The 25,466-nt window shown below is 54.3% G+C and overlaps 3 protein-coding genes and 1 long non-coding RNA gene across 10 annotated transcripts in view; 2 read left to right on the top strand and 2 right to left on the bottom strand.

Annotated features, from left to right (window-relative positions):
* The first annotated feature begins 33 nt into the window (after window positions 1–33).
* Window positions 34–9,441, top strand: LOC134547558 (ninein-like protein). Of its 5 annotated transcripts, none has more exons than XM_063391664.1 (14): window positions 34–323; window positions 963–1,053; window positions 1,449–1,595; window positions 1,850–1,986; window positions 2,069–2,206; window positions 2,466–2,604; window positions 3,644–3,754; window positions 3,976–4,065; window positions 4,768–4,864; window positions 5,363–5,430; window positions 6,270–6,521; window positions 7,450–7,662; window positions 8,273–8,389; window positions 8,480–9,441. In XM_063391664.1, exons 4-14 carry the CDS (start codon window positions 1,919–1,921, stop codon window positions 8,666–8,668), a joined length of 1,482 nt encoding a protein of 493 aa, XP_063247734.1. In that variant the 5' UTR covers window positions 34–323; window positions 963–1,053; window positions 1,449–1,595; window positions 1,850–1,918; the 3' UTR covers window positions 8,669–9,441. The 5 variants fall into 5 exon arrangements, with proteins under 5 accessions (XP_063247734.1, XP_063247735.1, XP_063247733.1 ...); XM_063391665.1 differs by having other exon boundaries at window positions 1,449–1,625; XM_063391663.1 differs by having other exon boundaries at window positions 35–203; window positions 1,449–1,616.
* Window positions 9,442–9,579: 138 nt separating this feature from the next.
* On the bottom strand, window positions 9,580–11,839 carry GINS1 (GINS complex subunit 1). The gene is made up of 7 exons (XM_063391669.1): window positions 11,648–11,839; window positions 11,467–11,531; window positions 11,293–11,388; window positions 10,953–11,043; window positions 10,669–10,785; window positions 10,231–10,305; window positions 9,580–10,010 (listed from the first exon to the last, which is right to left on the bottom strand). The coding sequence occupies exons 1-7, from the start codon at window positions 11,720–11,722 to the stop codon at window positions 9,942–9,944; spliced, it is 588 nt and encodes a 195-aa protein (XP_063247739.1). The 5' UTR covers window positions 11,723–11,839; the 3' UTR covers window positions 9,580–9,941.
* On the top strand, window positions 11,409–20,561 carry LOC134547563 (uncharacterized). Its single transcript, XR_010079515.1, has 2 exons — window positions 11,409–11,547; window positions 12,349–20,561. It is a non-coding gene; the product is annotated as an uncharacterized LOC134547563 (long non-coding RNA).
* SLC8A1 (solute carrier family 8 member A1) overlaps window positions 20,290–25,466 on the bottom strand; it is a 103,856-nt gene continuing 98,679 nt past the window's right edge. For all 3 annotated transcript variants that reach the window (XM_063391659.1, XM_063391660.1, XM_063391658.1), the window contains 2 exons: window positions 24,836–25,111; window positions 20,290–22,796 (listed from right to left, as the gene is read on the bottom strand). In XM_063391659.1, the coding sequence (XP_063247729.1) occupies window positions 22,420–22,796; window positions 24,836–25,111 (653 nt within the window). In that variant the 3' untranslated portion in view covers window positions 20,290–22,419. The remainder of the gene's footprint in view (window positions 22,797–24,835; window positions 25,112–25,466) is intronic.

Genomic DNA, 25,466 nt, shown 5'->3' with positions numbered 1-25,466 from the left:
CAGGGGCTGTGGGCGCGGCTTGCGCATGCGCGGAGCCTCAGGGCAGGGGATGCTGCGCCGAACGGAACCGAACGGAACCGAGCTGAGCCGAGCCCAGCCGAGCCCGGCCGAAGCCAGCCGAGCCGAGCGGGGCCGCGCCGAGCGGGCCCGAGCCGATGCTGCCGTGTGCGCGTCCCCACGGATGCACAAGCCCGTTCTCCACGGTATGTCGGTGTCTCTTAAGCTGCCAGGACTCAGCAGCTCCGTGGGATGAGGTTTGTAAAAAGCGTCCTGGTTGATGGTCTTGATCTGCAGCTCCGTGAGGTGAATTCCACTAACCTTGGGTAAGGAACAGTGAAGTCATTGCCAGTGCCCTACACAGGACAGTTCGTTTGTGTTTGATGTTTTGAAACCATCCTGTAGGGAATCCAGACATGAGTCCAGACATCACACACTTAAGAAGGTTTCTCCATCCATTTCCCCGTGGCCCCCATAAAAAAAAAAAAAATTAAAAGAGAGAAAAAAAAAGAGGCTAAAGATCAGGGTTTACTGCGAAAACTCAGGCCAAGATGTTTCTTTTCACAAGTGGGTGATTCCATGGACATCAGTCAGGCATCTGAGGGCGGTGACCTGGGGAGAATTCTTCCCTTGCAAGACATGTTTTAGATAAGGTCTGTACTGCAGCCACTGCATGGTGACTGGAAGGGTTCCTTGGGAGCTGCCCGAGTAGGAGCAATCCCTGCCTAGGTGGTCTGGGATTGTAATACAGAACGACAGGGAGCTGCTGAGCCTCGTCTTGTTACGGGAGGGAGAGGGATGCACATCCTAGCAGAGGAAAAACATCACCCCAATTCTAATACTGACCTCAGAAGTGATGTCTCTGCACCTCACATGTGACACAGATTGTCTTCTTTTTTAGTGCATGAACAAGCTTCATCCACGTTTTCTTTGTTTGATGTAAAATACTTCTTTCTCCCTCTCAGTTCCAAGGACTGGCAAGGCATTTGCTTTTGAACTAACACCACATTAATGCGCTAAGGTGGAACCCGGTACAAAATTGGTGCTTTTGGAAATGTGAGTTCTGTACCAGCTTTCTGGGTTCTGCTCTTTGGTCAAACAGAATGTTGGCTGCCAGTGCCCATGTGACAGTTTTCACAAGACCCTGTAGGTGGTACAGCTTTCAGTGCTGGTCTTTCTGTGGGTACTGGTGTTGATGGGTCAGCAGGGAGACCAAATTTGCAGGTCTGTGCCTGCAAACCTGCTCTTGTAGCTGCCATGAGGGCAGCTCAGGACATCTCCTTCCTGGCAGCCTGGGGTTGTTTCTGAAATGTTCTTCAGTATTGATTTGGTCTCTGAAGTTTCCCTTTGGTATTGAAAACCATCACTTTTCTTCTGCCAATTTCCTTTGGTATTGAAAACCATCAGTTTTCTTCTGCCCCACTGACTTATTCCTCCTGTTTTTTCCTCAGCATCAGAGGAGAACCCTCAGGGAAGCAGCCTCTCCTGGGCCCACATCACTTCTCCAGCATCACCAAAGGCACTGGATTTGCCAAGCCTCAACTTCTTTTTGCCACCTGAGCCCTGGAAGATCTTAGAGGAGATCCTCAGGGTCCCAGGTTCTGCCTGGATCTGCTGTGGTGGGTGAAGTGAGCCACTGCCTGGGGTGGGAGAAGCGCTTGCAGCCAGGTTCAGGATGGGTTTGGTCACCCAGGGCTGGGGGGATGTGGGGGTGGGTGTGATCTGGGCTTATCTGTGAGATGAGGGGGCATCCCTGAAAGACTGGAGGATGCTCAGATGGTGTACCAACAGAGATGCTGTTAGGGCTGTTAGAAGAGGGAGGAAGTGATCTCAGCCTGTGCTGTTCCTGCAGAGGGGGAGCAGCAGCACGGAGGAGCAGGTGAGCCTGGCAGGGCTGCCTGCAGCTTTGGACAGCACCCTCATGGTCCCCAGGAGTGGCCCCCAGCATGCAGCTGGCACCTCCTACAGATACAAACTGCAGTGCCTGTGGTAAGGGCGCTGCTCCCCGTGAGGAGAGCCCTGCTGGGGCTGCCTGAGGGGTCTCCTCACGCCCTGCTCGCTGTGTCTGCAGGGCCCAGGTGAGGCAGATCGCCAGGGAGAGGGACACGGCGAGGCTCAGCCTGGAGAAGGCAGAGAGGCACTGCCTGCAGCTGGGCAGGGAGCTGGATGAGCAGCACATGGCTCTCGAGCACACCCAGAGCCAGCTCAGGTAGGAGGGGTTCTTTTGGTGGCGTGGACAAAATGTGCTGACACATCCCGGTGTTCCTTTTGAAACTCCCACTTGTTTTGCCATCGTGTCAGTGGCAGGAAAGCCCCTCAAGACCCCTCTCCACCCACCAGGGTCTCAGCATCCTTCCAACCAAGCTCCCATCTCCTGCTTTGTGCGTGGTGAGAGGGGGGTGGCTGCACCTTGTGGCCATCCAGGAACATGCTCTGGTTGTCCCAACCCTGTTGCTTTTCTCCCCCAGGAATTTTCAGGCAGAAATAGAGGTGAAAGATCTCCTTTTGCAGCAGGCAGTGAGTCACCAGGCGAAGCTGGAAGCTGATACACAGCTCCTGCAGGGCAAAGAGGCCAACCTGCAAGGGAGACTGAACCACGTGATGAACGTAAGTAAAACTGCCTTGGATGAAACATCTTTGCTCTTTCAGAGGTGGCAAAGCAGAGGTGGTGACAAATATAGATGGTTCACTTTGCTCTCGTTGGGAAGAACAGGAAGGTGATGCAGAATCATCAGCCACATCCGTACAGTTGTGTTAAACACAGGGCTGGTTACCTTGCTGTGGCATTACTAAGCTGCTGGGTTGTCTGTTGGCAGTGGTTTGGCCCTTGGTAACCCCTGAAAACACAATGACCAAAGTTAAATTGTGCCAGGGACCATGTCAGAAGCAGAGATGATGGTGTCTGCCTGCCTGGGATTACCCCAGTCCTGTTCAGTGTAGAAGCACAGATGGAGATAGCTCGGGACTTGCTGCCCTTGTTAGCTGTGGGGGAAACCACAGTTTTGGGGAGCAGAGGTAGGAGATGATCCTGTGGGGCTGTCGAGCTCCTACTGTGCAAAACCCACTCCTGTCCTTTGGAGGGATGAGCCCGTGTGGTATCAGCAATGTGCTGTCCTGTCGTGGCTCAGGGATGGTCCTCCCCAGTTTAGTTCTCCTACCAAGACTCTCCAAAGCAACTGCTGCTTGCTTATTCCCTCTCCCTGCTTTTCAGTGGCTGGAGAGAGGAATTGGAGGCACAGAAGGCAAAGGCCTGGGTTGAGATAAGAACAGTTTGCTGGAAACAGCAAATTGAGAAACAACCAGTGACAACAACAATATTAACCACAAAAGTGTACAAAAGAGAAGGTGATTTACATGCACAATGCTTGTTGCAGAGCAGCCACGTTTTCCCTGGAAGGCACGTCCTTCTCCCTGGAATTGAGGGAGAGTGCCATCTGGGCTTTAGCCACATCCCCACCTGGTCACTGCAAAGATCAGCCCTGTGCTGGCCAAATTCAGGCCATGTCCAGGGTCTCCTGGGAGCTGTGCTGTGTTTGGTGTGCTGATATGCCAGTTTTACAGCTCCCTGCTGAGAACCTGTGGCTGATAAACCCATCCTGCCATGTCAGGGCCCACTGCATCAGGGAAATCTCCATTTTATCTGCAGGAGAACACACAGCTACAAAACAAGGTCACAGAGATGGCTGAGAAACTGTCAGCCTCTGAGGAAATGGTGTTGGAGCTGCAGAAAGAGCTCAACCACATTGTGAAGGATAAGGTAACCTTTTGCTGTTGCAGAACATTTCAGGAATTCATAAAAAAATCGATCTTGCACATTTTGTGTCAGTCGCTATGGTCTCCCCTTGTGTGAGCTCTCCTGCCCTTTAGGGAGCCTTGTGTTGAATGCCTGGGTGTAGCAGCATGACCCCAGTGATTTAGTGGAGCTTTTGAGTCTCCACTGGAGGTGATTTTCCTGCTGAGCAGTGTTTCCTCGTGCAGCTGGAGCAGGGGCAGTCCCACAGCCCGGAGTTCCTGAAGCAGAGCGAGCGCTTTGCCGAGATCGTGCTGGAGTACGAGCGGCAGTGCCAGGTACGTGTGTGACATGGCCCTGGGGGAGCTGAAGGAGCCACACCTGATCACAGCACAGAGGGATCCCTCTTGCCTTGCTCAGAGCCCTCCATGGGTTGTTTGCCTTGCTAGGATTTTGGCAGGAGAGAGTAGGAGTGGATCCTAAGTTCCTTCCTAGCCGTGGACTGTTTTGTTAGGGAGCTGTGTACCTCTGTTGTTAAGGACACCCTGGGCTCTGCTGGATTTCTTCTTGAGCACGAGGAGAAAGCTGTTCTCCTAATTTGAAAACCATATTAACACCTTAAGTCTTCTATCTTTTTGTTTTTCCCTTCCTTCTCCTTGCCCCTACTTTAAAAAAAACCCTAAAAAACTTGTTGCTGCTGAACTCTGCTAGAGAGTCAAGGTAAGCCAGTCCAGATATCTGCTCTGTGTGTGTGGTCCATGAATTGGTGCTGTGTGTCTTGTGTCTCCTGCAGGGTGCTGTGGGGCTCTCTGGGGCATGAGCACAACCTCTGTTTCCCTTCTCCTGTTTTAAACTTCTGTGTCTTGCATTTTTAACCTGTGTGTCTTTGTGGTCTTGGAAATCTGGGGGTATATTTCTCCTTTGGCTCATGCCTGCCTTTGTTTGAGAAGGCTGTGCTGGGGCTGGGGGAGGCCCTTCCTGCCCTTGGTGCTGCAGGAGCTTTGCCCTGTGCCCTGTGTCCTGAGCAGTGTTTGTTGCAGGTGCTGCACGGCCAGAACGGAGCGCTGCGCAGGGAGCTGCAGCGGCTGCGCCTGCAGCTGCAGGGGAGCAGGGCTGGGCCAGGGCTGCCAGCAGCAGGTAACGTGCAGGAGGGCTCAGTGCCCGTCCTCTCAGCAAGAACAGAGCTCCCTCTGCATCCACCTTTGCTTGGCAGCGTGGGGAGGCTGCTTGTGCTGAGCTACTGCTGCCAGTTCTGTACTGGGCAGCTGTGGGAGGAAGAAGGAGAAGATGGGTGGTGAGGAGGAGGGAGATGGAGCAGAAGAGAGTTTTCCAACTTGAGAGCTGGTGATGGAACCTGTGAACCAGGCAGCTGTGGTAGATTTTCACTGTTGAAGATGTTGGGGAAACAATGCAATAAAGAGGAAGTAGCCCCAGACTGTGGGTTGGAAAATTCAAGTTGAGCATTAGATAAAAGCTTCTGGCCAAGAGGGAAATGTCCATCTTTTGGGGTTGTATGGACTGGACGAAGCTGCAGCCATCCTGATCAGTCCTGTCTTGTAGGCCTCCCCTCACAGGGCTCCTCTGTGCCATCACATCCCTCTCCAAGCCTTCTTTTTCCTGCTTCTGTGTTTACAGAAATGTCACCCCCAGTGGAGCAGCTCCAAGAGCAGCTGCAGGACCTGAAGGTGCAGCTGGAAACGGAGGTGAGTGGGTTGGGGGAGATGTCCTGATTGCTTGGTAAGCACCACTGCTACAGCATGACTGATGAGCTGTTCTAATTTGGAAGAAAATCTGGGCAGAATTGCAAGACTGCAGTTGTTTGAAGTGAGACATCTAAACTCCCCTTAGTGAGTGCATTTATCTCAAGACTCTAAGTTTCCCTGCATGTTCTACAAAGCTGTGCCCAGCAAAGACTGTATCTTAAAATAGTGAGAGATAGAAAAGAGTTTTCAGTAGTATTTTCTTATTACCTTTTTGTTGGTCCTTCAGTAAACTTACCTCTACTTGCTAGATGATCTTGCTATCTTAAAAACAGTAAAACACGTCTTAAATTTCTCCATGTAGGTCAAAGAGACTGGCTTGTGAACAAATGCTTCCTGTTGCATTCCAAAACCAGATGTGGGACTACCCAAAACAGGGCTCTCCTCTGGGGGGCTGTGCCTTGCTGCTCTCTGGTCTGAAGCTGATCCTATCCCTTTTCCCAGCAGGAAAAAATGGGAGTGAGTTGGGTAGAGAGAAGGTGAAGGACAAAAACTGCCTGTGTTCATAGAGGAGAGCAAAAAAGTTCCAAACACTCAAAGCCAGGCTTGCTTTGAAGAGCCAACTTCATCTTATAACTTGTAAAGCAGTGAAAACTTGTGTGACAAAAGCCTTACAGAAGGGGAAAGTCTTTAATGACTTCCACCACTTCCACTCTTTCTCCCTGAGATTTCTCTCACTCAGTCTCAAGCCCACGTGGCTCAGTGTTTGTTGCCTGTGTTCCCACCCCAAGCCTCTTGTGCATGATTTGTTGTTTGTTTGTTTGTTCCTCAACCTTTTCCAGAGTGAGAAGGACAAGGAGGAGCTGTCTCACCCGGATGTCAGGAGGCACCAGCTGGGCTGTGAGTCCCCTGAGCACAAGGCTGGTCACGGCCATGGCCCTGGCACTGCCCAGCTGCAGAGCCAGAGGCTTCTGGAGCCCGAGTGGCCACGAGGAGCAGAGACTGCTGCAAGGCTGGAGCAGCACCAGAGGCATGCAGCCTGCTGGCTGGAGATGGAGCTGCTCCAGCAGCAGCTGCAGGCCTCGCAGGAAAAGGTGGGTGTCCTTCCTTCCATGGCAGGCTGCTCAGTGGTCTCTGATGTTGGTATTGTCCTGCCTGGGGCTGTGCTGGACACCCTCCCCAGAAAAAAGTTGTCCTTTTCCTCTTTGTGGGGGACAAAGGATTCTCCCTCCTGCTGAAGCCAGGCCAGGTGCAGCTGGGAGAGCTCCTGGCTTGCCTGTCCCTGTGATATCCCCGCTGTGCTTGTCCTGTGCAGGCTGGCTGGGCAGAGGGGAGCGAGGCTGAGTGGAGGTGGCTCTCAAGGGGTGTCAGGAGCTGTGGCTCCCCGTGGCTCAGCTGACAGAGGAGCTGGAAGGGTGGCAGAATTGGATAAGGGGTTGGGAAGGGACAACAGCAGCCAGACAAGGCTGGATGGGGGAAGGGAAACGAGGTGGTCAGAGAGAAACTCAGATCACCAGGACAGAGAGAGGAAAGCCTATGTGAGAAACCTTCCAACGTGTTAATGTCCCTCTCCTGCATTCTACCCTGGGGACCCAAAGCACAGCTTTCCCATGCCAGCCATTCCTAGGCAGCCCTGGTGCAAAGTTGGACCAGACCTGCTTCCTAGTACCAGGATTGCCCTTTGTATCCAAGACCCAGGTGAGCAGCCCCCTCTGTCTCCTGCCCTCGAGGCCCTTGGTGCTGGGATTCCCTCCCAGAGAATCCCTCCAGCAACTCCTGCTGCTCACTGCTCAGCAAGGAGAGCATCTCTCAGCAGAGGGTCTCTGTTTCTCCTCCTGCAGCTCAGTGCCCTCAAACCCAGCTTTGCAGGCTGCCCCGTGAGCAGCACTGCCATGCTCTGCTGTGCCCATGCTGGGCTGAGAGCTGAGGCTGCTAAACTCTCCTCTCCCCTAGAACACAGCCCAGGCCTGTCTCATGGTCAGCCCAAAGCTGTAACCAGCTGTCAACCTCACTGTGTTCCAGCTTTTGGAAGCCAAAGCAAACCTGAGCCTGGCCCAGGCCCAGCACACTCTGCAGCTGCAGCAGGCCAAGGCCCAGATGAACAACATGGTGCCAAAGAAGCACTTTGAGCAGCTGCAGAACACCTTGAGTGAGGAACAGTGCAAGACTCAGCAGCTCCAGGAAAGGCTCAGGCAGCAGGCTGAGCAAATGTGCAGGCAGCTGCTCAGGACCCAGGTAAGCAGGGAATTATTGCAGGAGCTCAGTCAAGGGAATTGTGAAGGGAACACTGCTGGCCTGGCTGGAAGGCAGCTGTGATTGAAGCCACAGGTTTGGGTGGAAAATACTAGATATAAAGAATCCACTTGGAAAATGCACTTACCTTCAAATTCATGAATACTCCAGTCACTGCCCTGCCCTCAAACAGGTGGATTTATCTCCAGGGGATTGAGCAAACAGGTGTTGGGTTTTTGTGAGTTTGTCTTCTGGGCAAAGATAGGGCAGATTAAAACCTAAGGAATTCAAATGAGCAGGCATCCAAGGAGACTTTGTCTCTCCCTGAGCTTTCCTGGACATGGCTGGGAGAGGCCAGTGAAAATAGAAAACATTGCTGGAAAATCTGTGCTTTGTCTTGGAAGTGGTTGGGTGCAGACCTAGGGGAGGTTGTGATGCTCCAGACATCTGTCCCACTGCTCTTTGTACCCTGCACCTCTGATGAAGCCCCCTGCTCTGCCTCAAGGAGTGTGAGGGTCCTGGAACAGCCCTGGGGGAAATGTGCAGTCCAGGGTTGCCAGAGGCCAGCACAGAGCTGGGACAACCCCAGGACAGGCTTTCTTGCCCGCTGCAGGAGGAGCACGAGCAGCTGCTGCAGGCAGCCGTGGAGCAGGCAGAGGGGCTGGAACAGAGTCTGAGGAATGCTGAAGCTGTGCTGGCAGAGAGGGCAGCTCAGCTCGGAGACGCCCAGGTGAGTGCAGGAGGGGCTGGTGCTGTGTCCCTGCCCATGTGGTACCCCTGCATGGGATGCTGAACCTGAAGCCTCCCGTCCCTGCTTTAGGCCCAACTCTCCAGGAACAAACTGTTGATTGAAGAGCTCCGTGGAGAGAACAGGAGGTTGGCAATGGCCCTGCAGGCTGCTGAGCTGAAGCAGAAGAGCATGGAGGAGAAGAACCAGCTGTTGGAGGAACAAGCCTCAGCTCTGAAGCAGCTTATTGGAAAAATCACACCAGCATCTCTGAATGGGTGATGGCACATCTGCAGTGGCAGCCCCTGGTGCTGGGCAGGTGCAGAATGGGAAGTATGGCTGGGCTGGGAAATCAGCCTTGTCCTCTTTGGTCTTGCCAGGATTTTCCTGTGCAGAAAATAGCAAATGGGGAGCCTAGAGTCCTTTGAGGAAATGGGTCCTGTGGACAGCTGAATTTCCCAGCTAAAGCAGCAGCCTTGGTGCCTTTCTCAGTGTGCTGTTATGTCACGTCTGTCTCAGGGCAGCCATCTCACAGGATTTTCTCTGGCAGTGTTTGGTGGCCATGCAGGTGCTCCCTCTCTGCAGAAGGCTGATGTTGGAGCCAGTTACATCTCGAAAGCCAGGGCCGAAGGGCTTGTAGGTCCCTGTGCCTGGCTCACTCCCAGCAGGACAGCTGAGTTGTGGCATTAAAATGTAATGTTACAGCACCTCCTGCTATCCCCAGTCTGCTCTGTATTTCAGTAACTTTCCCCAGCTGCTGCTGGACATTTATTCCCAACAGCTGCTCCTAAAGCCTGAGCCTAGGATCCAAACCCAACCAGACTGTTGCCTCTGCAGTGAGCAGGGCAGAGCAATGCTGTAATGCCCCAGGAATTTATCCTGTTCCTGCACTTGTCCCCAATTATTTGCTCTTTCAGCTCCAGTCTGAGATGGGGGCTAAGCAAACCTCCAGCCTTACCTGGGGCTAATGTTTTTGCAAGTGTTTTCCCAGACACTGAGCAGCTCCACTACGAAAACCTGACAGGGAAAGCAGCTCCTCAGCCTTGTTCTGGTTTTGAGCTAGCCAGAATCCTGAGCAGTTCCACTGAGATACTTGAGTAACCATCACACTGCAGGGTCAGGAGGGGTTTGGCTGGAGAGCCAGATGAGAGTGCTGAATGAACACCACATTAACTCTTAAAAAGCCAAGAGACTGAGGCTGAAGGAGTTCTTTATTTTGCAACCCTAGAGTTTTCCTGGCTTCTAGAGGTGTCTAACTCCCACAAGCACAGGGTGAACAAAGAACTACTCCAACAAAAACACATTGACAAACCCTGGTTGTAGCTGTGGGGCTTGGATAATGCCCCCTGCTATCCTGTATTCCCAGGACTGCTGTATTCCCAGCAAGCACCCTTTGCTCATGAAGAGCTGTACTTTTAAGGCTTCAAAGGCTATTAGGAGTGGCAGGATAGCACTGCAGAAATACTGAGGTGTCTGAAGTCCTGCACACACCAGAGCTCAGCCCCCACGGTGGGCAGGCCCCCAGGCAGGAGCTGTCCCCTCCTGCCCTGCACACCTAGTTCAGGACGTGCTCCAGGACTCCTTGTCTGATCAGCTGCTCGCATTTCCAGCGTGGTAAGAAGTGCTGCACAGAAACACACAGGAATCCTCCCTGGATTTGCTGGGTTTGGTGCTGCACACAACAGCTCTGCTGTGCTGCACATCCAGCTCACTCTGCCCCTCGCAGACAGCAAGGGGAAGGAGCTGTGTGTGCAGGGGCTGGGACTGCAAGGCCAGCGTGAGCAGGGGGCGCCATGGGAGTGACAGGGAAGGGAGAGAACAGATCACACTCCTGCCACAGGTACCTGGCTGTTCTTCTTCAGCAGGATGGTCGTGCCATCATCGACCTCAAATTCCCCGTGGTCTTTCAAACACCGCACCTGCAAAGTGGAAACACAGCTCTGCAAGAGTCCAGTGAAAAACAACATTCACCCCCTCCAGGTACCATCCTTAGCAGGGGAACGTGGCTTCCAGTTGGTCAAGTTCCTGCAAAAACCTCTTGCTGGATAACTCACCCCACCACAACCTCCCTGCAGACTAGAAATGCCATCTCTCAACATGCTTTGTGCCCACAGTAGGAATAAAATGCTGGCAGGCAGAGTGAAACACAGAAACTTGCGAAAGCTTTGGAACTCTGAAAGGTTTTGCTCGGTGAAGTGACTTGGGATGGGGATGGAATGCTCCAAAAGAGATAGCCAGGAAAACGTTTACTCACAGATAGAAACCAGAAGTCTTGAACTTACTTCAATGTACAGGCTTTTAGGAGGTTTGATGTCCTGTGTGAGGTCCAGCCCCTCCTCTCCTCCTACTGACCTCATGTAGGTAGCCAGAGACTTTTTGTACCGATTGAACCACTCCACCTGCGGGCATTAACAGGGTTGTACCCACAGTGAGAACACACAAGTAAGCATTTACAGAAACGCATGCTTATAGCTGGGGCAGGACTACCCCATTTGGATTGGACTAAATAATCCATCAGAAGGAATGTGTGGAAAGAGGAGAAGAGTTTGAGGGGAGGCTGACTCACCTCCTCAGCTGACATGTGGAACTGGATGGCGTTGGGCAGAACGCTGCCGTACTCCCACCGCAGTGCTCGGATCCGCAGCAAGCGGTCATACCTAGGGGAGGAGACGGGGCAAAGCCACCACCCCTGCTGAGGTGAGTGCTGGCAACAGCGACATCCAGTAATCGAAACTTTCTAAGAGCAAAAGGAGGCAGAGCCTTCTCTTTGTGGCGGTATCAGCAGTGAACACAAGGAGAAGCAGCTCCACAGCTGCCTCCCTGCTCGTGGAAAAGCCACCCGGGCCGAGGGTCCCAACACCCCGGGAGCCTGTGCTGGCGGGGATGAACCGAGGGGAGGCACTCACAGGTACGCCAGCAGGCAGCGCTGGTTCCGGAGCAGGCAGCAGTGCCGGAACCGGATCAGGAAAATCAAGTCCGTCCGTCCCGCCTTCGCTTCGGACCTGCGGGACGAGGGCAAGGAGAGAGGGGAGTAGGAGGAGAGCCGCGGGCCGGGGAGCGCCGCCCGTGCCCCAACTCACACATCCGCCTGGTTCCGCTCGTACAGCGCCCGCATCTCCTCCAGCGCCTGCCGCATCTCCTCCGTCTGCAACAGCGGCACAGTAAGGGCGGGCGGGCGGCGGGGCCGTGCCGGCGCCCCGGAGCTCACCCGGCAGGGCGGGAGGTGCCGGCCGGGGCCCGTGCCGGTGCCCCGGAGCTCACCCGGAAGGGCGGGAGGTGCCCGCCGGCGGCGCGGTGCAGCTCCCGCACCAGCTCCAGGCCCCGCTCCGCCGCCATCGCGCTGCGCGGGAAACCCGCTCGCGCGCCAGCCTAGGGCCGCCGGGGAGGGGCCGGCAGCCAATGGGAAGAGAGGGGCGTGGCTTAGCAGAGAGACCACGCCCCCTCAGGCCCCGCCCCCCCCCCGTTACCTGCGCTGAGTTGCGCCGGTCTCGACGGCCGAAGGTGACACGGCCGAGGGTGACACGGCCGAGGGTGGCACGGCCGAGGGTGGCACGGCCGAGGGTGACACCGCCGAGGGTGACACCGGCTTTCGGTGACACTCTTGCGGTCACGCTGAGAGCCCCCGAGGGGCTGAAGCGAAAATCCTTATTTCTCCCGAACACTGGCCCCTGGCAGGGCTGTTTCCCCCACGCCCCTGGGTCGCTGCGGGAGCCTCCTCCACCCCAGCCCTTGCCAGTGTATTTTCCCCTTCTGGCAGCCTGCACATCCGAAGCATTCCAAAACCAAAGGGAGAAAAAGAAAAAAAAGATGGGCACGTTTGTGAATGGGACGGGAATTTTTTTAGCCCTGGACAGAGATTCAATAACCTAGGACCACCGCTTGTCCTGCTCCAGGATTTTTTTCTCCCCTCTGGCCACTGGGGGTGTGCTCCCCAAAATGAGCTGTGGCTGATGTGTCTGCAGGGCCCCCGCCCTCCCCGGGAAGTGCAGATGACAGCGACAATCAGCCCTCCCGAAGGCCACCTGGCCCTGCTGAAAATTGGTTGTTGCCTCTCGCCGAGGGATGGAAATGTGGCCGAGCCTTGATTGAAAATTTCCGGGGAAACTGCCTTATCTTAACTGCTTCGTATGTAAAAATAGACCAAGTGAATGAAGAATTTACAAACATCTATATTTTGTGTTAGGAATTGTGTTAAAATTAGGAAAACAGCTGAAGACACTGGTTTATACAACTGTGACTATTTCAGGCAATGAAGGTTTACATATCACAGTTTAACAAGATAAAAGATCTCCCACAAAATACATAGATGACAGACAGCTCATCTGAATTTGACATAACACAGCATCAAGTACACATGTAATGTGATGAACAGTGCCAGGTCATTCCCCAGTTAGGTAACATACAACCTCTTGAATAAGGCAATTCAAATATAACTCTTAATTCAAATCACAACATACCCAGGCAGCATGCAGGGAAAAGTCATTTATTTTGTATATTGAAATGACACAACTTGCAACATGTTTCCATTTTATGTAGTTAGAGCAACAGGATATAAACCATTCAAATAATATATATATATATTTATATATATCTCAAGTCAACAGTTGTCTTTACTGGAATAAAGATAATCTGTTTTTTTGGTAAAAATAAAACTATTTGAATTCACTAATTAACAAAATGCACAGTGATCAGAACCCCAATTCTTCTCACCATTGTCTTCCCTGGCTGGCTGGCTTTTCCCTGTGGCGCAGCAGCTGTGGCAGCCCGGATCCAGAGCCCGGTGCCCACAGGGACAGAGATTCCCTGGCACGGAGCTCCCGGGCTGCAGAGTGCCACCCATGCCCCACGGACAGCAGTTCTCCCCTCACACCCATCACACCCTATGGCTTAGAAACTGCTTTTCCCACCCCCGTTCCCAACAGAACACCTACACACGTGCCTGACCTCGGGGGAGTCACAAGCTGAATTGCTTGTGGAAACACATTCACTGGAACAGGGCTTTTATTTCTTCTATTTATTTTTTTCAACAAATTAATTCCTCCAGACCTTTATGACCAAGACATCTAAGAAACTGTGAATCTGCTCAGAAGGGGAAAAAAAAAATCTGAGCCAAAAATCTCTTTGAAGTGGTGGAGCCTAACAGACGTGGCTGAGGATTTGTTTCCACCGCAGCAGACCTGGGGATCACAGAAGATAATGAAGGCTTTCCCTAGTATTGAAAAGTTCTTTCAAAAGGGAGAAATGAGGAAGGGAAAGATTTTTCTCTAATAATAATAATAAAAAAGTAATTCCTAAAAGACTAATCTAGGCAGCTTCTCCATGGTGAAAGGCTGTACATCCCCCTGTTTGAACTGGATACCTGCAGGGATGGATCCTCTTGCTAAATGATGGTGTCCCCTGGTGGCTGGGTGTCCCCTGGCCTGTCCCCGTGGGAGGAAGGGGACAGGTCTGGATGCCAGCAGGATTCCCTTCAGCTTCAGGGCTGCTGGCAGGTGTGTGGAGGGAACTGGACTGAAGCCCCACACAGCTCTGGGTGCGGGTTCCCCCTGTGCCACAGGGCCTGTTAAGGGCTAATAAATAAATCATACCCATAAATAATGAAGAGACTAAGATTGGATGCAAAGGGATCCCAATGCCCCAGGCCTGGGGAGGGGATTCTCAGGAGGTTTCTCTCCTTTGGGTGAGCTACACAGCAGCCACAGCAGCAGCAGCAGCCAAGGCCTTCCTGCTGGACTGCTGTCCCAGGCTTCAAACCCCATCTGGCAGCCAGAGGAACCACAGTAGAACCCGCATTTTCTGAGTGGTTGTTGCTGGATCCTGCTCATCACCTCTGTCTCGTGCCTCCCTACTACTCTATTCACTGCTCTAGTAAAAAAAAAATCATTGGAGTGTTTCTTTGCCCTTAAAGATACAAAAAACCAAACCAAAACAAAATCTTCAAAAGATACGGGGAGAAAGGTTTTTCACAATGACATTCAGAGCAGAAAGAGAGAAACGACATCTTACAGATCATTAGAGAGCTATCTTTGGCAAAATATTTCAAATAAATTATTTTTTACAAATATTTTCTGCAGTCATATATTTATTTTGAATAGTTCACTTTCACCTATAGGGTTCACTACTCTCTATTGATAGGAAAACACCACAAATATAAAAATATATGAGCTCAGCACAACTTTTAGGCTACCACGACCGTGTCCAATAGTTTCAAAAGTTGTAGATCGATACCACGGAGAATATGAAACAGCTTTTCCTAACAGCGTGTGTCGGGTCGGGAGGTGGCAGCTGGAACACACCGGGGAGGGAGGGCCGGGCGTGGGAAGGAGCTGGAGGAGCGGGATGCTCGGAGCCGGTCTCTGGGCTGGATTCCCACGGGGAATCGTCTCTCTCGGACCCCTAAGGCTTAGTTAGAGATGTGGTGCCGGGCGCTGGCTGAGGGCGGGGGGCACCGGGCGTGGGGAGAGCTCCCCACGGCTCTGGCCGTGCCCGGCCCCGCGGGGAGTTCAGGCTCCCAAAGCCGCCCCTTCCACCTCCGTGTGGGGAAAAGCACCGAGGGAGCCGCAGCCTGGCACCGTGGCCTGGTCCTGCCCCGGGTCCCGCCCCGGAGCCCGGCGGGACCGGGACTCTGCTGGGACCCCCCAGCCCCGGTGGCCCAAGCAGGGGCCGTGCCTGGTCCCAGTGTCCCCCTGCAGCCGTGCCACCGAGCCCACCAAACGCTCAGATTTACATGGTTTGCTTTGTTTATACAGCATGTACAGAATATACAGCATCGGACAGGTAATTTCCCAGTAGACTGGAAGTGTCTCCCAAGATGACCTCTTTTATCAACAAATATATATATAAATTGACAGTAATAAAAGAGTCGTACCAACAAATATTATGGCTTTTCAAATAGTGTAGCTGCATTGTGCCATTGGATTTGTGAGGAACTGTGACAGAGACAGAGAGACTGGGGGGCTCCAGCTGCTGGGCCCGGGGGTGACCCTCAGCTTGGGGCACAAGCCGGGGCAGTGCCAGCTCATGGCACTGAGCAGGGCAGAGGGAAGGTGGAGCTGAATTTATGACTCACGCTCTGGTTTCTGCCTCCAGGCAAACCAGCTCTCCTGCAAACTCTCAGCCCAGCTTTGGGATGATTTGGCTCTGTCCAGCCGGGCTCTGCCTGCCCTGTCCCTGCTGGGGGGACCAGGGGGCTGGTAGGGCTGTCAGAGGTTCTCTCTCTCTCTGTCAAGGTTTGCAAAAGATGTCTGTCTGTCCTGGAGTGCCTCGTGGTGGTGAGGGGGGACACACACGGGGTGATGGGTGACAGGATGGCTGTGGCAGGTGGCTTTGGGTGCCTCAGGAAGGGTGGTGGCAGCTCCTCCCCGCCTGCCTGCCCCGTGCTGGGGAGGCCATGGGAGCTCCCCTCGGGCTGCTGAGCAGGGGCACGCTGGTGGCTGGCAGAGGAGAGCAGGAAGGTGAGAAACATCCTTTCTGGAGCACATCCAAAATTCCAGAGGCCGAGCTGCCTTGGCAGTGCTGTCCCCAGCCAGCCCCCTGGCATGAGGAGACTCACCACACGCCCGCTGCCTGCCTCCCCTCAGGGGCTGCCTCCAGCCGCCAGCTGTCCCCGTCCCTTCTCAGGCCCAGAGGGCCCCTCTGAGCTCCTTCCCTGCTGCATCCTGCTGTTCCAGGGGATCCTGGCTGTGGGGAGTGTCCAGCAGCCTTGGCACAGGCTGCGCAGGCAGCTCCGTCCCCGAGTGTCCCTCTGCTCCTGGGAGAGACAGAGGGAGGAGCTGCTGACAGGAACTGCACCTCTGCCAAGAAAGACGTGTTTCTTTCTGAGATGGTTACTCTAGGAGGAGGAGCAGCTGTCCAAGTGTGCAGAAATGACTTTTGAGAACTGGAGTGGTCACTCAAGCATCAAGATAATTGGGCCACTTCATTACAGCGGAAAATAAGTGACGGATCTAAATGACCCCTACCGGAGGTTTTTTGACTAATTCCCACCTCATTAATCTCTCCTTTGAGATCTTATGGCCACTCCTTGCAGGCTGATGCTCCCATAGCAAGCCCGGGGAGCCCAGGTGTCCTTAGGCTGTGCCTGCAGGGTGCTGTGAGCAGCCTCTCCCGACGCGGGGAGCGAGCACCACGGGGAACTGCTGCCTTCGGGCTGGGGGAGCTTTCCCAAGGGCTGCCTGGCAGCCTGACTGCTTTTTCCTGGCAATATCGTGTGGGCTTGTATTTGGGGTGGGAGGCAGAGTGTGGTCTGTCTGCTCTGTGTCCTCTTCTCGCTCGGTGAGCGGTGATGTTCACACATGGTGAGCACCAGGCATGCCAGAGACCTCCCCGGACAGCCTGGAGACAGCAGGAGGGATGAAGATGCCCATCACTGCTGAGTGGTCTTCAGGAAGTTCATGATTTGGGTTTTACAACCTCATGCCAGGTCCTCTTGGCACACAGACCCAGGATAGAAAGGGATGCATTTTACAGAACCCTGTGTTTTGTGGGGTTTGCCAGCACGGCTGTGTGTCTGCCAGCAGGCGCTGGGAATCATAGGAGAATTCACCACCTTCTGCCCTTCACACAAAACTGCTGGATTGCTGAGCAATGTCCTCAACAGGTAGTCTTGAGAGCTGAACTGTGTGCAGAGCTGTGCCCCTTAATGCTTAATGCATTGTGGAAAAAAGAAGCAGGACAAGTATTGTCAGGGAAAAAATAAGTAACATTTTCTTCCTTGCTAACGCAGTGCCTGTAATGTGAGAGGTATTATTGCCATTTTTTGCTCTCTCGAGCTGCAGAAAGTAGTGTGTGTTTCCTGATTAGGAGCAAGACAAGCAGGGCTCCTGCAAGGCTCCCTGCATGGGCACATTTTCCTCAAGAGCTCGCAGGATGAAGGAGGCAGCATGGGGCAAGCGAATGAAGACACAAACAGGCATGAGTTGGTTCTCACTGGAACCGCGGGAGTCCAGCCCAGGGGCAGCTCATCACAGCTCCTGCTGCAAGGAAAGGCCAGGGCAGGGCACAGGGCTGGAGCTGAAGGCAAGGGAGCCGTGTCAGCACTACATGAAACAAGGAGAAATCTGTGTGTGCAACTCCCTGCAAAGCTGCTGGTTTGCAAAACCTTTCATGAACATTCCCAAAGCACCACTGGGATCCAGCCTCGCCCGTGCCAGCACCACAGTTCCAAAGGGACTTGGAAATTCTGCGTGTTCCTAAGTGTCTCTGCCAGAATCTGACCCTTGTGTGAGCGAGGAGCCTGCCAGGGGCTGTGGGCTGGGGCACACACACACTCCTGGGGATGGCAGTGCCACTGGACACGGCAATTTCCATCAGGAAGGCAGGGCAAGGCCGTGCCCCGTGCAGGTCTCATCCTCCCATCTGTAAAGAGACTCCTCTGAGCTGGGAGTAATGGGGGAGAAATAAATCCCACCTCCACAAAGAGGTCGGGAGGGGCAGGGAGAGGGCCCTGTGGCAGCCTCCCACATGCTGCAAGGGGTTAGGAGCTCTGCGTGTGGATAAGCACCCCAAGCCATTGCAACTTGCTCTACTTAAACTGCCCATCTCGAGCAAGGGCAGGAAAGCCTTGAACCCCCAGCTAAAGCAAATTAGTTTGCTTTAGAAGCACAGAGGCTTGGATTGGGGGGCGGAATTGGAGCACCTGTGGGACCAGATAATGGTGGAAATTCAGCGAAAATCTTCCACAGACTAATGAGTGGCACAATAAAAACTCTGCCTGTGGGCAGTGGCTGTGACTGTGCCTGGGTGGTGAGCAGGAGGGGTTTGTGTGGAAGTCTGCCTGCTCCTTGGTTTGTAGGGGCTCAGGTCCACGATGTGGGGTGGTTCACCTGTGCCTTAGACACAGACAGCAGGGCTGAGCTAACCAGTGTGGTTGTTCAGTGCAGTGAGAAAGAAATCTGACCCACATGGGAAACCCCCAGCTGTGGGGCAGGAGGGAGGGACAGGGAATGCTCCTCTGCAGGGAGCTTGGGAGAAGGTGGAACGTGAAGGGGCTTCACAGGGGAGCCAAGCATGGAGCAAGCTGCAGGCTGGACTGTCACTGAGTGTGGACAGTGATTTTGGGACCTTGAGATGGCTCAAGGCAGAATGGGGAGGACCCTGGCATCAGGTGGGGTCACTAATGGTGGGTCACTAATGGTCCCTCCCATTGCCACCTGAACTGGGGTGGGCAGGAAGCTTTCCTGGTGCAGGAGAGCAGGCCAAGGGCTGTTTGGAATCGAAGAGATAAAAATTCTGCCTGGCGTTGGTGCCTGTGGGCAGCCAGAGAAGCTGGAGGCTGTGCTGTGTCTGTGCATGCCCGTGCCCGTGGCACCAGGGCAGGGGACATGCTGTGGCAGTGCTTCAATAAGGTTCCCACACCTGGCTGGGGCCCCTTGGCACCCATCCCTTGTCCATAGCCTGGGATGCTGGGCACCCCACTGGAACAGCCAGCTCCAGCAGGGCTCCACAGCACCTGCTCTGGGAGCACGGGGTGCCCCAGTGCCCTCTGCCACGCTTGTAGTGAGGGCAGCCCCAGGCTGGCATTCCCTTTGGGAAAGGACAAGGAGCCAAGGGAGGGTGCAGAGCCTGCAGGAGAGGGTGGGGAACCACCCTGGGGGCACTGGGTCCCAGGGGCACCACTGGCTGCTCTCGAGATGCTCCAGAGAGAGAGCAAGACCCTGTGGAGACTCCTTGGATGCTCTCAGGGGCATCCCACAGGCAGAAAATCCCACTGGTAGCAGCAAGCTCCTGCCTGTCTTTGCTGATAACAGCTCCTGCTTGGCCAGGCAGGCCCCTTGCCCTTGCAGTGTCCCTTCCCTCTGTGTGAGGGGTGCTGCTGGCTGGCGAGAGGTTCTTGGCACCTCCAGTTCCAGCAGCAGAAAAGCTCAAGTCCTTAAAAGGTGAGGAATCTCACTGTATTTACTGTCCCTCGGTGCTTTTTGCAGGAATACGGACGCCTCTGGATGCTTTCCTATGCAAGTCAAGCTTTTTACAAGACAAACAGGCTTCTCACAGCGGTGCTGAGCACGTGTAGAGGCGTCAGCAGTTGGTCACTGCATGCTCAGAGAGGTTCCTGGTGCTCTGCAAACACCTTTCTCCGGGTGGGCTCGGGTGCCAGAGCCTACAGAAAATAATGCAAGGCTTTCTCCTGGAATGACACCATCCAGCATGAAGTTTTCCATCACTTTCTGGCTGTGCTCAGCCCTGTCCCCCCAGGCATGCAGCTGAACTCCCTCCTGAATTATGTATACGGCCACCAACGCCGACCATCCTCGCCCGAGAATTTAAAAATAGCTGTAACAATAACACAGGGGCTCTGGTTCCCCAGTGCCTGCCCACAGCAGGAATAATGCAGCCAGTTCACAGCCAGGCCCCAGGGCCTCCCCTCTCCCTCTGTCCTTCCAGGAACAGAGATGAGGGTGCACAAATGAGCCTTGCCATCGCTACAGAACCAGCATCCGCCAGCTCGTGGCTTTTCCCAGCACAGGTCCCCGTGAGGCTGCAGCAAGAGCAGGAGCAGTTCTACAGGGCACACAGGAGGACAGAGCTGTTGGTGCCTTGGGGGCACACCCACGGCTCTCCCACCGGGCAGGGACGTGGCACAGGAGCAGCTCCTGGCCCTGGGAGGGTGGGCTGCCCTGCAGCTTTGTCCCTGGGTGGTTTCCTGCATCCCCCCGGGAGTGGAGCGGGCTGTGAGCCCCGGGGCACAGCACACACCGAGCCTGAGGCACCATGGAGATGGAGAGGGAGGGGGGCATGAGGTGGGGCAGGGGTGGCCGTGCCAAGGCACCGCTGCCCCTGCCAGTGGCAGAAACACTGGTGGAAGGAAACCAATGAGCCAAGGAGAGATGGGTACAAAAGGGGGAACAGCTGGAGGGGAGAGAAGGGTTTTCCATAGAGAATATGCAGGAGCAGTACTGGATCCATCAGGAATCATTACAAACTTTATTTCTCTGTGCATTGTGTACCATTGATAAGGATCATCACAATTAGTGGACTCACTGCCTATAGTGGTGGGCAATACACACAAAGAAAAAAAATGAAGCCAAACAGATGAAAATGAAATCATTGTACATAAAGGTAATCGAACGACCTGCACCTGTGTTTGATTTTCCCCCCAAAACAATGAGAAACAAAAAAGAAAAACCCCCAAACAAATCAAAAGTGAAAAAAGGCTCAAGAAGAAAAAAAAAAACACCAACAACCCACAACTTCATATTCCTAGAGAAAACCTTACAGCAGGTTAATTAAAATTTCCACAGATAGCTCAAGATGAGTACAAATACCCCCAGCCAGCTGGTTGTGGTACAAGCATCAGACATGGTTTCCAGCTGGGTGGGAAGGGCTCACCACGGACGTGCAGGCTGGGAGTTTGCCTGGCTGGAATGTCGGGAAGCCTGGCAAAGGGCATCGGGTCAGAAGACACCTCTCCACGCCGGCGCCCAGCGTCTCCCCTGTGCCGCGCCCCGGGGAGCTCTGCACCCACATTCCCTGGCTCGACTCCCCACCCCAGCCTGCACTGCTGGCATCAGGGGGTGCTGCTGAGTCACACCTCCCTGCCTCACCCTGCCCAGTGGTTTTGGATTCGGAGAGTGCAAGACAGGACCTTTTCCTGGGGGATGCTTCCTGGCTGCGCTCAGTGGCGTGGGAGATCTCGCACGGCCCTTCAGCCCTTACGCTGGGTAAGGTAAGGTTTGGTCTGCCTCCAAATGGCTGTGGGAAAGGACCAGCTCGGGGGGCTGGTCCTGATGGCTTAACACTCAGAAACAGGGGCACTCACTACACCTCTGGGGACACAGGGAATGGCAGGGGGCCACGGGCTTTGGGGCAGCCACCGACTCGAAAGGCAGAAGCGTGTGAGGTGCTGGGAGCCAGGCACGCTTGTTCCCCTCGCACTGCTCACCACACTCCCTGGGGCCTTGGGTGAAACCTCCCGTGGGCAGAGGAGGCCTTCACACTGCCCTCAGCACACCAGAGGACCCCATCCACGCAGCTGGAGTCTCTGGGGTGTGGGCTTTCCTCCCCTGAAAACCCGCAACTGCGTGGCTGTTATTGCTTCTCACGGACCCACGCCACGAGCAGTGAGTGGGGACAGCTTCCCATCCCTTCCACCCCCGCTAAGAGGAAACAAACAGACAAACAAACAAACAAACAAAACCCTATGGCAAAACCCGAACTAACTAAAAATAAATAAAACCCAGTGAAAAGAAAACGCCTGTAATCTGCAATGCTCAACCCACATGGTTGGAAGGCCTATCGCTATAAGGATGCTATCTATATACAGATAGATTTCATTTCATTCATGCAAATGTTACAAGTACCACGACAGCATGCCCGAGGAGGTGCAGGGGCGGGAGGAAGGCTCCCGCCGCTGCGCGCGGCCTCGGCTTGGGACACCGGACACGAGGCTGCGCGCCCCCGAAGCATGGACAGGGAGAGGTGAGGGGCATGTGGGCGGGGAACGCTAGTTGTACACACGCCAAAAGGAAACGAAAAAAACCAACCCCAAATCAACGACGAAAACGGATTGTGTCCTATCCTTGGAAAGCTCCCAGTTTCCCCTTGTCTTCGGCTCGGTCTCGTGCTCCTCTCCAGCAGGGCCTGTTCCCGCGTGGCGGAGGCGGCCGGATGGCGGTGGCACATCAGAACCCGTGCCCTCCTCTCCTTCCCGTGCCCACTGCTCTGTCTCTCAGCAGCTACTCTGGCCTTCTTGGCGCCCCGGTGGCTGTCGCATCCGTCGCATTCCCGGGGGCCGGCGGTGGGAGGGGGCTCGGTGGCCGCCGGCCGCTCCTGGTGGTCGGGGTGCAGAGAGGGCCCTGCCCCTGGCTCCTGGCTGGGGCCGCTGCCTGGGGAGGGGTCCTGCTGGCTTTGGGGTCCTGCCTAGTTCAAAGGATGCTCCAAAGCCGCTTTCCATCAGCAGGTGTGTGAACATGGCAAATCTCTTTTTATTCTTTCTCTGTCCATTATACACAGCTTTATATCTATATCTATACCTATATATCACTCTATATAGATATGTATAGATATGCACATATTTACTATCTCTGATTGTCCCTTTAGAAGCCCTTTATGTGGCAGTAGGCTTCCAGAGATGAGAAGAATATGTACAAGAGCCAGAGGAGGATGAACAGTGAGGACGTGAGCAGCTTGGAAGTCCGCGGCCCGCCCAGCTCACCTCCGATCTCGGGTCTCCGCCGGTAGAGCAGCACTCCCACGCTGATGAAAGCAAAGATGGTGAAGAGGGTGACGGAGAAGGCCAGGGTGCCAGGGGACACTTGGAAGGCTTGTCCGTGCGCCGCGTGGTAGATGGCTGCGATGGACCAGGCCACCCCAATGCCCAGGAAAACGTTCACGGCGTTGCTCCCGGTGACGTTCCCGATGGACGCGTCCGCGTACTGGTCCTGCGTGGCCGCCACTTTGCTGGCGAACGTGTCTGCAAAGGGAAGGTGGGGAGAGACCTCAGGGAACACCCAGGGAAGGAGGGCAGCTCGGGGACACCGGGGGCAAAGAAAGTAATGGGAAAGGGGGCAGGGTGCACCCCCTTGTAATGGAAATTCCGAGGAATCACGGGGGAAGCCACCTGGTTCTTGTGGACCCTCAGGGTCTGGAATGCGCAGGGGGGAAATCTCAGTGGTCAGAAGAACAGGGTTTCAGCCTCCCTGAAGCCCTGTGCCTTGTGCAGGCCCTGACACTTTGATAAATCAGGTTGTCCTTCCCCCCTTGGCAAGAAAAACCGTGTGGGTGGGTGCATGCTTGCCCAGGTGCTCTGCCAGCCTTAGTGACAGTGATAAAATCCGGCTGGCCATTTTAATGGAAAACCCTGTGCCAGGCAGAGCAGCATGGCACTGCTCTGCACCACAGGGAAGTGCTGATTTTACATCCAAACCCACTCTGGATCTGCAAGGGGCAGGAGGAGCAGGAGGGATTTAGCCCGTGGGTTTGTTCAGGTGAGCACTCTCAGCTAACAATGAGAAGATGAGTCCTGAACATATCTGCCCTCCCAGACCACCTTGGGTACAGGCAGCCCAGTGTGGCTCAGGAAAAGAAAACAGCGAGGCGATATTTCATGTTTTTTAATTCTACGGAATTTCCTTTCCGTTCCCCCCCCAGTGGGCTCCAAGGTGAGATGGCAAAGTGCAGCCTGGCACAAAGATCCAGTTCCAGGGAACAGGAGGGGATGGGCACACAGAGGAGGCCCATTTGCAGCACAGAAATCAAATGTCTGCTTTGTTTTTAAAAAGAGGCTGCCATGGGAATGCACCTGATTGCTAAGGGAAGGAAAAGGCCTTGATCACAGTGCAGTAAGAGCTGTGGGACAGTGCTGATGCCTCCAGGGCTCTGCAGCTGCCCCTGGGGGAGAAGGGATGAGTGTAGAAACAACCACCTGCACTTCTGCAAGTCAGAGCAGTGCTTTCAGTGCAGGGAAGGTCCCTGTCAGTGTTGATTTCTCTGACTCTCCTCTGGTGCCTGCCCATCTCCTGGAAAGCAGGCGTGGAGGAGTTCAACCAGCACCCAGCTAACACAGCCCGGCCTGGGAGCCAGCTGAAACAAGAGCAGCCCAATGGATTCCAAAAAAGAACTTAAATGCTGCCTTATGTCAGCAAAAGCATGAGGGAAGATTTTAATCTGTCAAACATGTGAAGAAGCCCTGCAAACCTTCTGCCTAAAGCCTCTACTGCCAGAGATCTAAAAAATGCTCCTTCCTCTGTTCCTTGCTCCAAATCTGTTCTTTCTTTTGGTTCTGCTGCTTCTTCTCTTTGCCTTTGCTAGCATTAGGACAATTTCAGGGTCTTTGAGCGTCTGGGTGCTGATAACTGGAAGTTTGAAGGTGGTGAGGGAAGGTGTGACCAATGCAAGGGATGGCTGGGGTGGGTCAGAGCCCCTTGTCCAGAAATCAGGCTCTGCCTGCCCAGCACAGCCCCTGGGAGAAGGTGAATGAAAGGCACAGGCTCTCGTACACAAGCTGACATGGAATCCCCAGAGCTTGGCAAGTTGCATTTCAAACAGCTCCCCCAGCTCAGCAACCTTGATCCACCTGAACATGGTCTCACACAAAGGTGTCTGTGCTGGAAAGTGTGCCCTGAGTACAGGCTCACACTTAATTCACCCAGGAGCAAGGTTAGAGCAGCAGATGCTGAAAATGCAGGACTGCCAATGCAGGCAGCATCTCAACCAAAGACCCCCTCTGAAAGTGGATACCACGGAGGCTGCCCACAAAAACAGACACTTCACAGTCTTTGCAGTGGGATGCTCCTTGAAATAATTCCCACGGGACTGAGTCCACATCCTGGTTCTATCCTTCCAGCCCATCATCTGAGACTGAGAACCAATTCCCACATCTATCTCAACCCTGTGCTTTGGGATCCTGCAGAGCACAGCTCTTCCCCAGCCCAAAGCCAAAGCCAAATCCAACCCCAGGCCCAGCCTGGCTGGAGATGGATCCTCCCAAACAGGCCCCGTGGCTGTGCTTACCTGGCACCGACGTCCCCAGGGCCACAAACACGACGGCAGTGACCGAGTCCTTCAGGCCAATGGTGCAGCCAAAGTGGGACGCCAGGTCGCCAATGAAAGCTGTCAGGAGGCCAATCATGAGGATGGAGACCACGAAGCAAGCCCAGCCGTTCCAGTAGTCTGTCGGGGGCACGAAGGCAAAGAGGACCTTCCAGAAGACGGTCAGAAAGTGCATCACGTAGTCAAAGCAGGAGGGCAGCTTCTCCTCCCCACATTCATCGTCGTCGTCGTCTTCCCCTGGAGGAAACCAGCAGTGCCTGGTCAGGTTTGCTCATCCTGGGGGAAGTCGGGCAAAGCTCCAGTGCAAACTGCAGCCCCCAAAATGTTGTGATTTGGGCTCTGGAAAGCCTTGTCTTCCAAGCAGCTTAATTTCTGAGCAACCACCAGAGCGGCTTGAAGGCCTTTCCTTGCCCCTTTCCACAGCACAGAGACACCCCAGAGGCAGTGGATTAAAAAAACAACCTGCACTTAAGAAAATGCAGAGCCTCATGCCAGCACCTTTGTCTGGGTTTAACCACCAGATGTTTTCTGTGACTCAGCCCCTGCCCAGGGGCCTTTACCCCTGAAGGTGTGGGAAATAACCATCAAGCTG

This window comes from Prinia subflava, chromosome 2, assembly GCF_021018805.1.
Source record: "Prinia subflava isolate CZ2003 ecotype Zambia chromosome 2, Cam_Psub_1.2, whole genome shotgun sequence".
NCBI lineage: Eukaryota > Metazoa > Chordata > Aves > Passeriformes > Cisticolidae > Prinia > Prinia subflava.
This window is presented reverse-complemented; position numbering and strand designations above follow the sequence as displayed.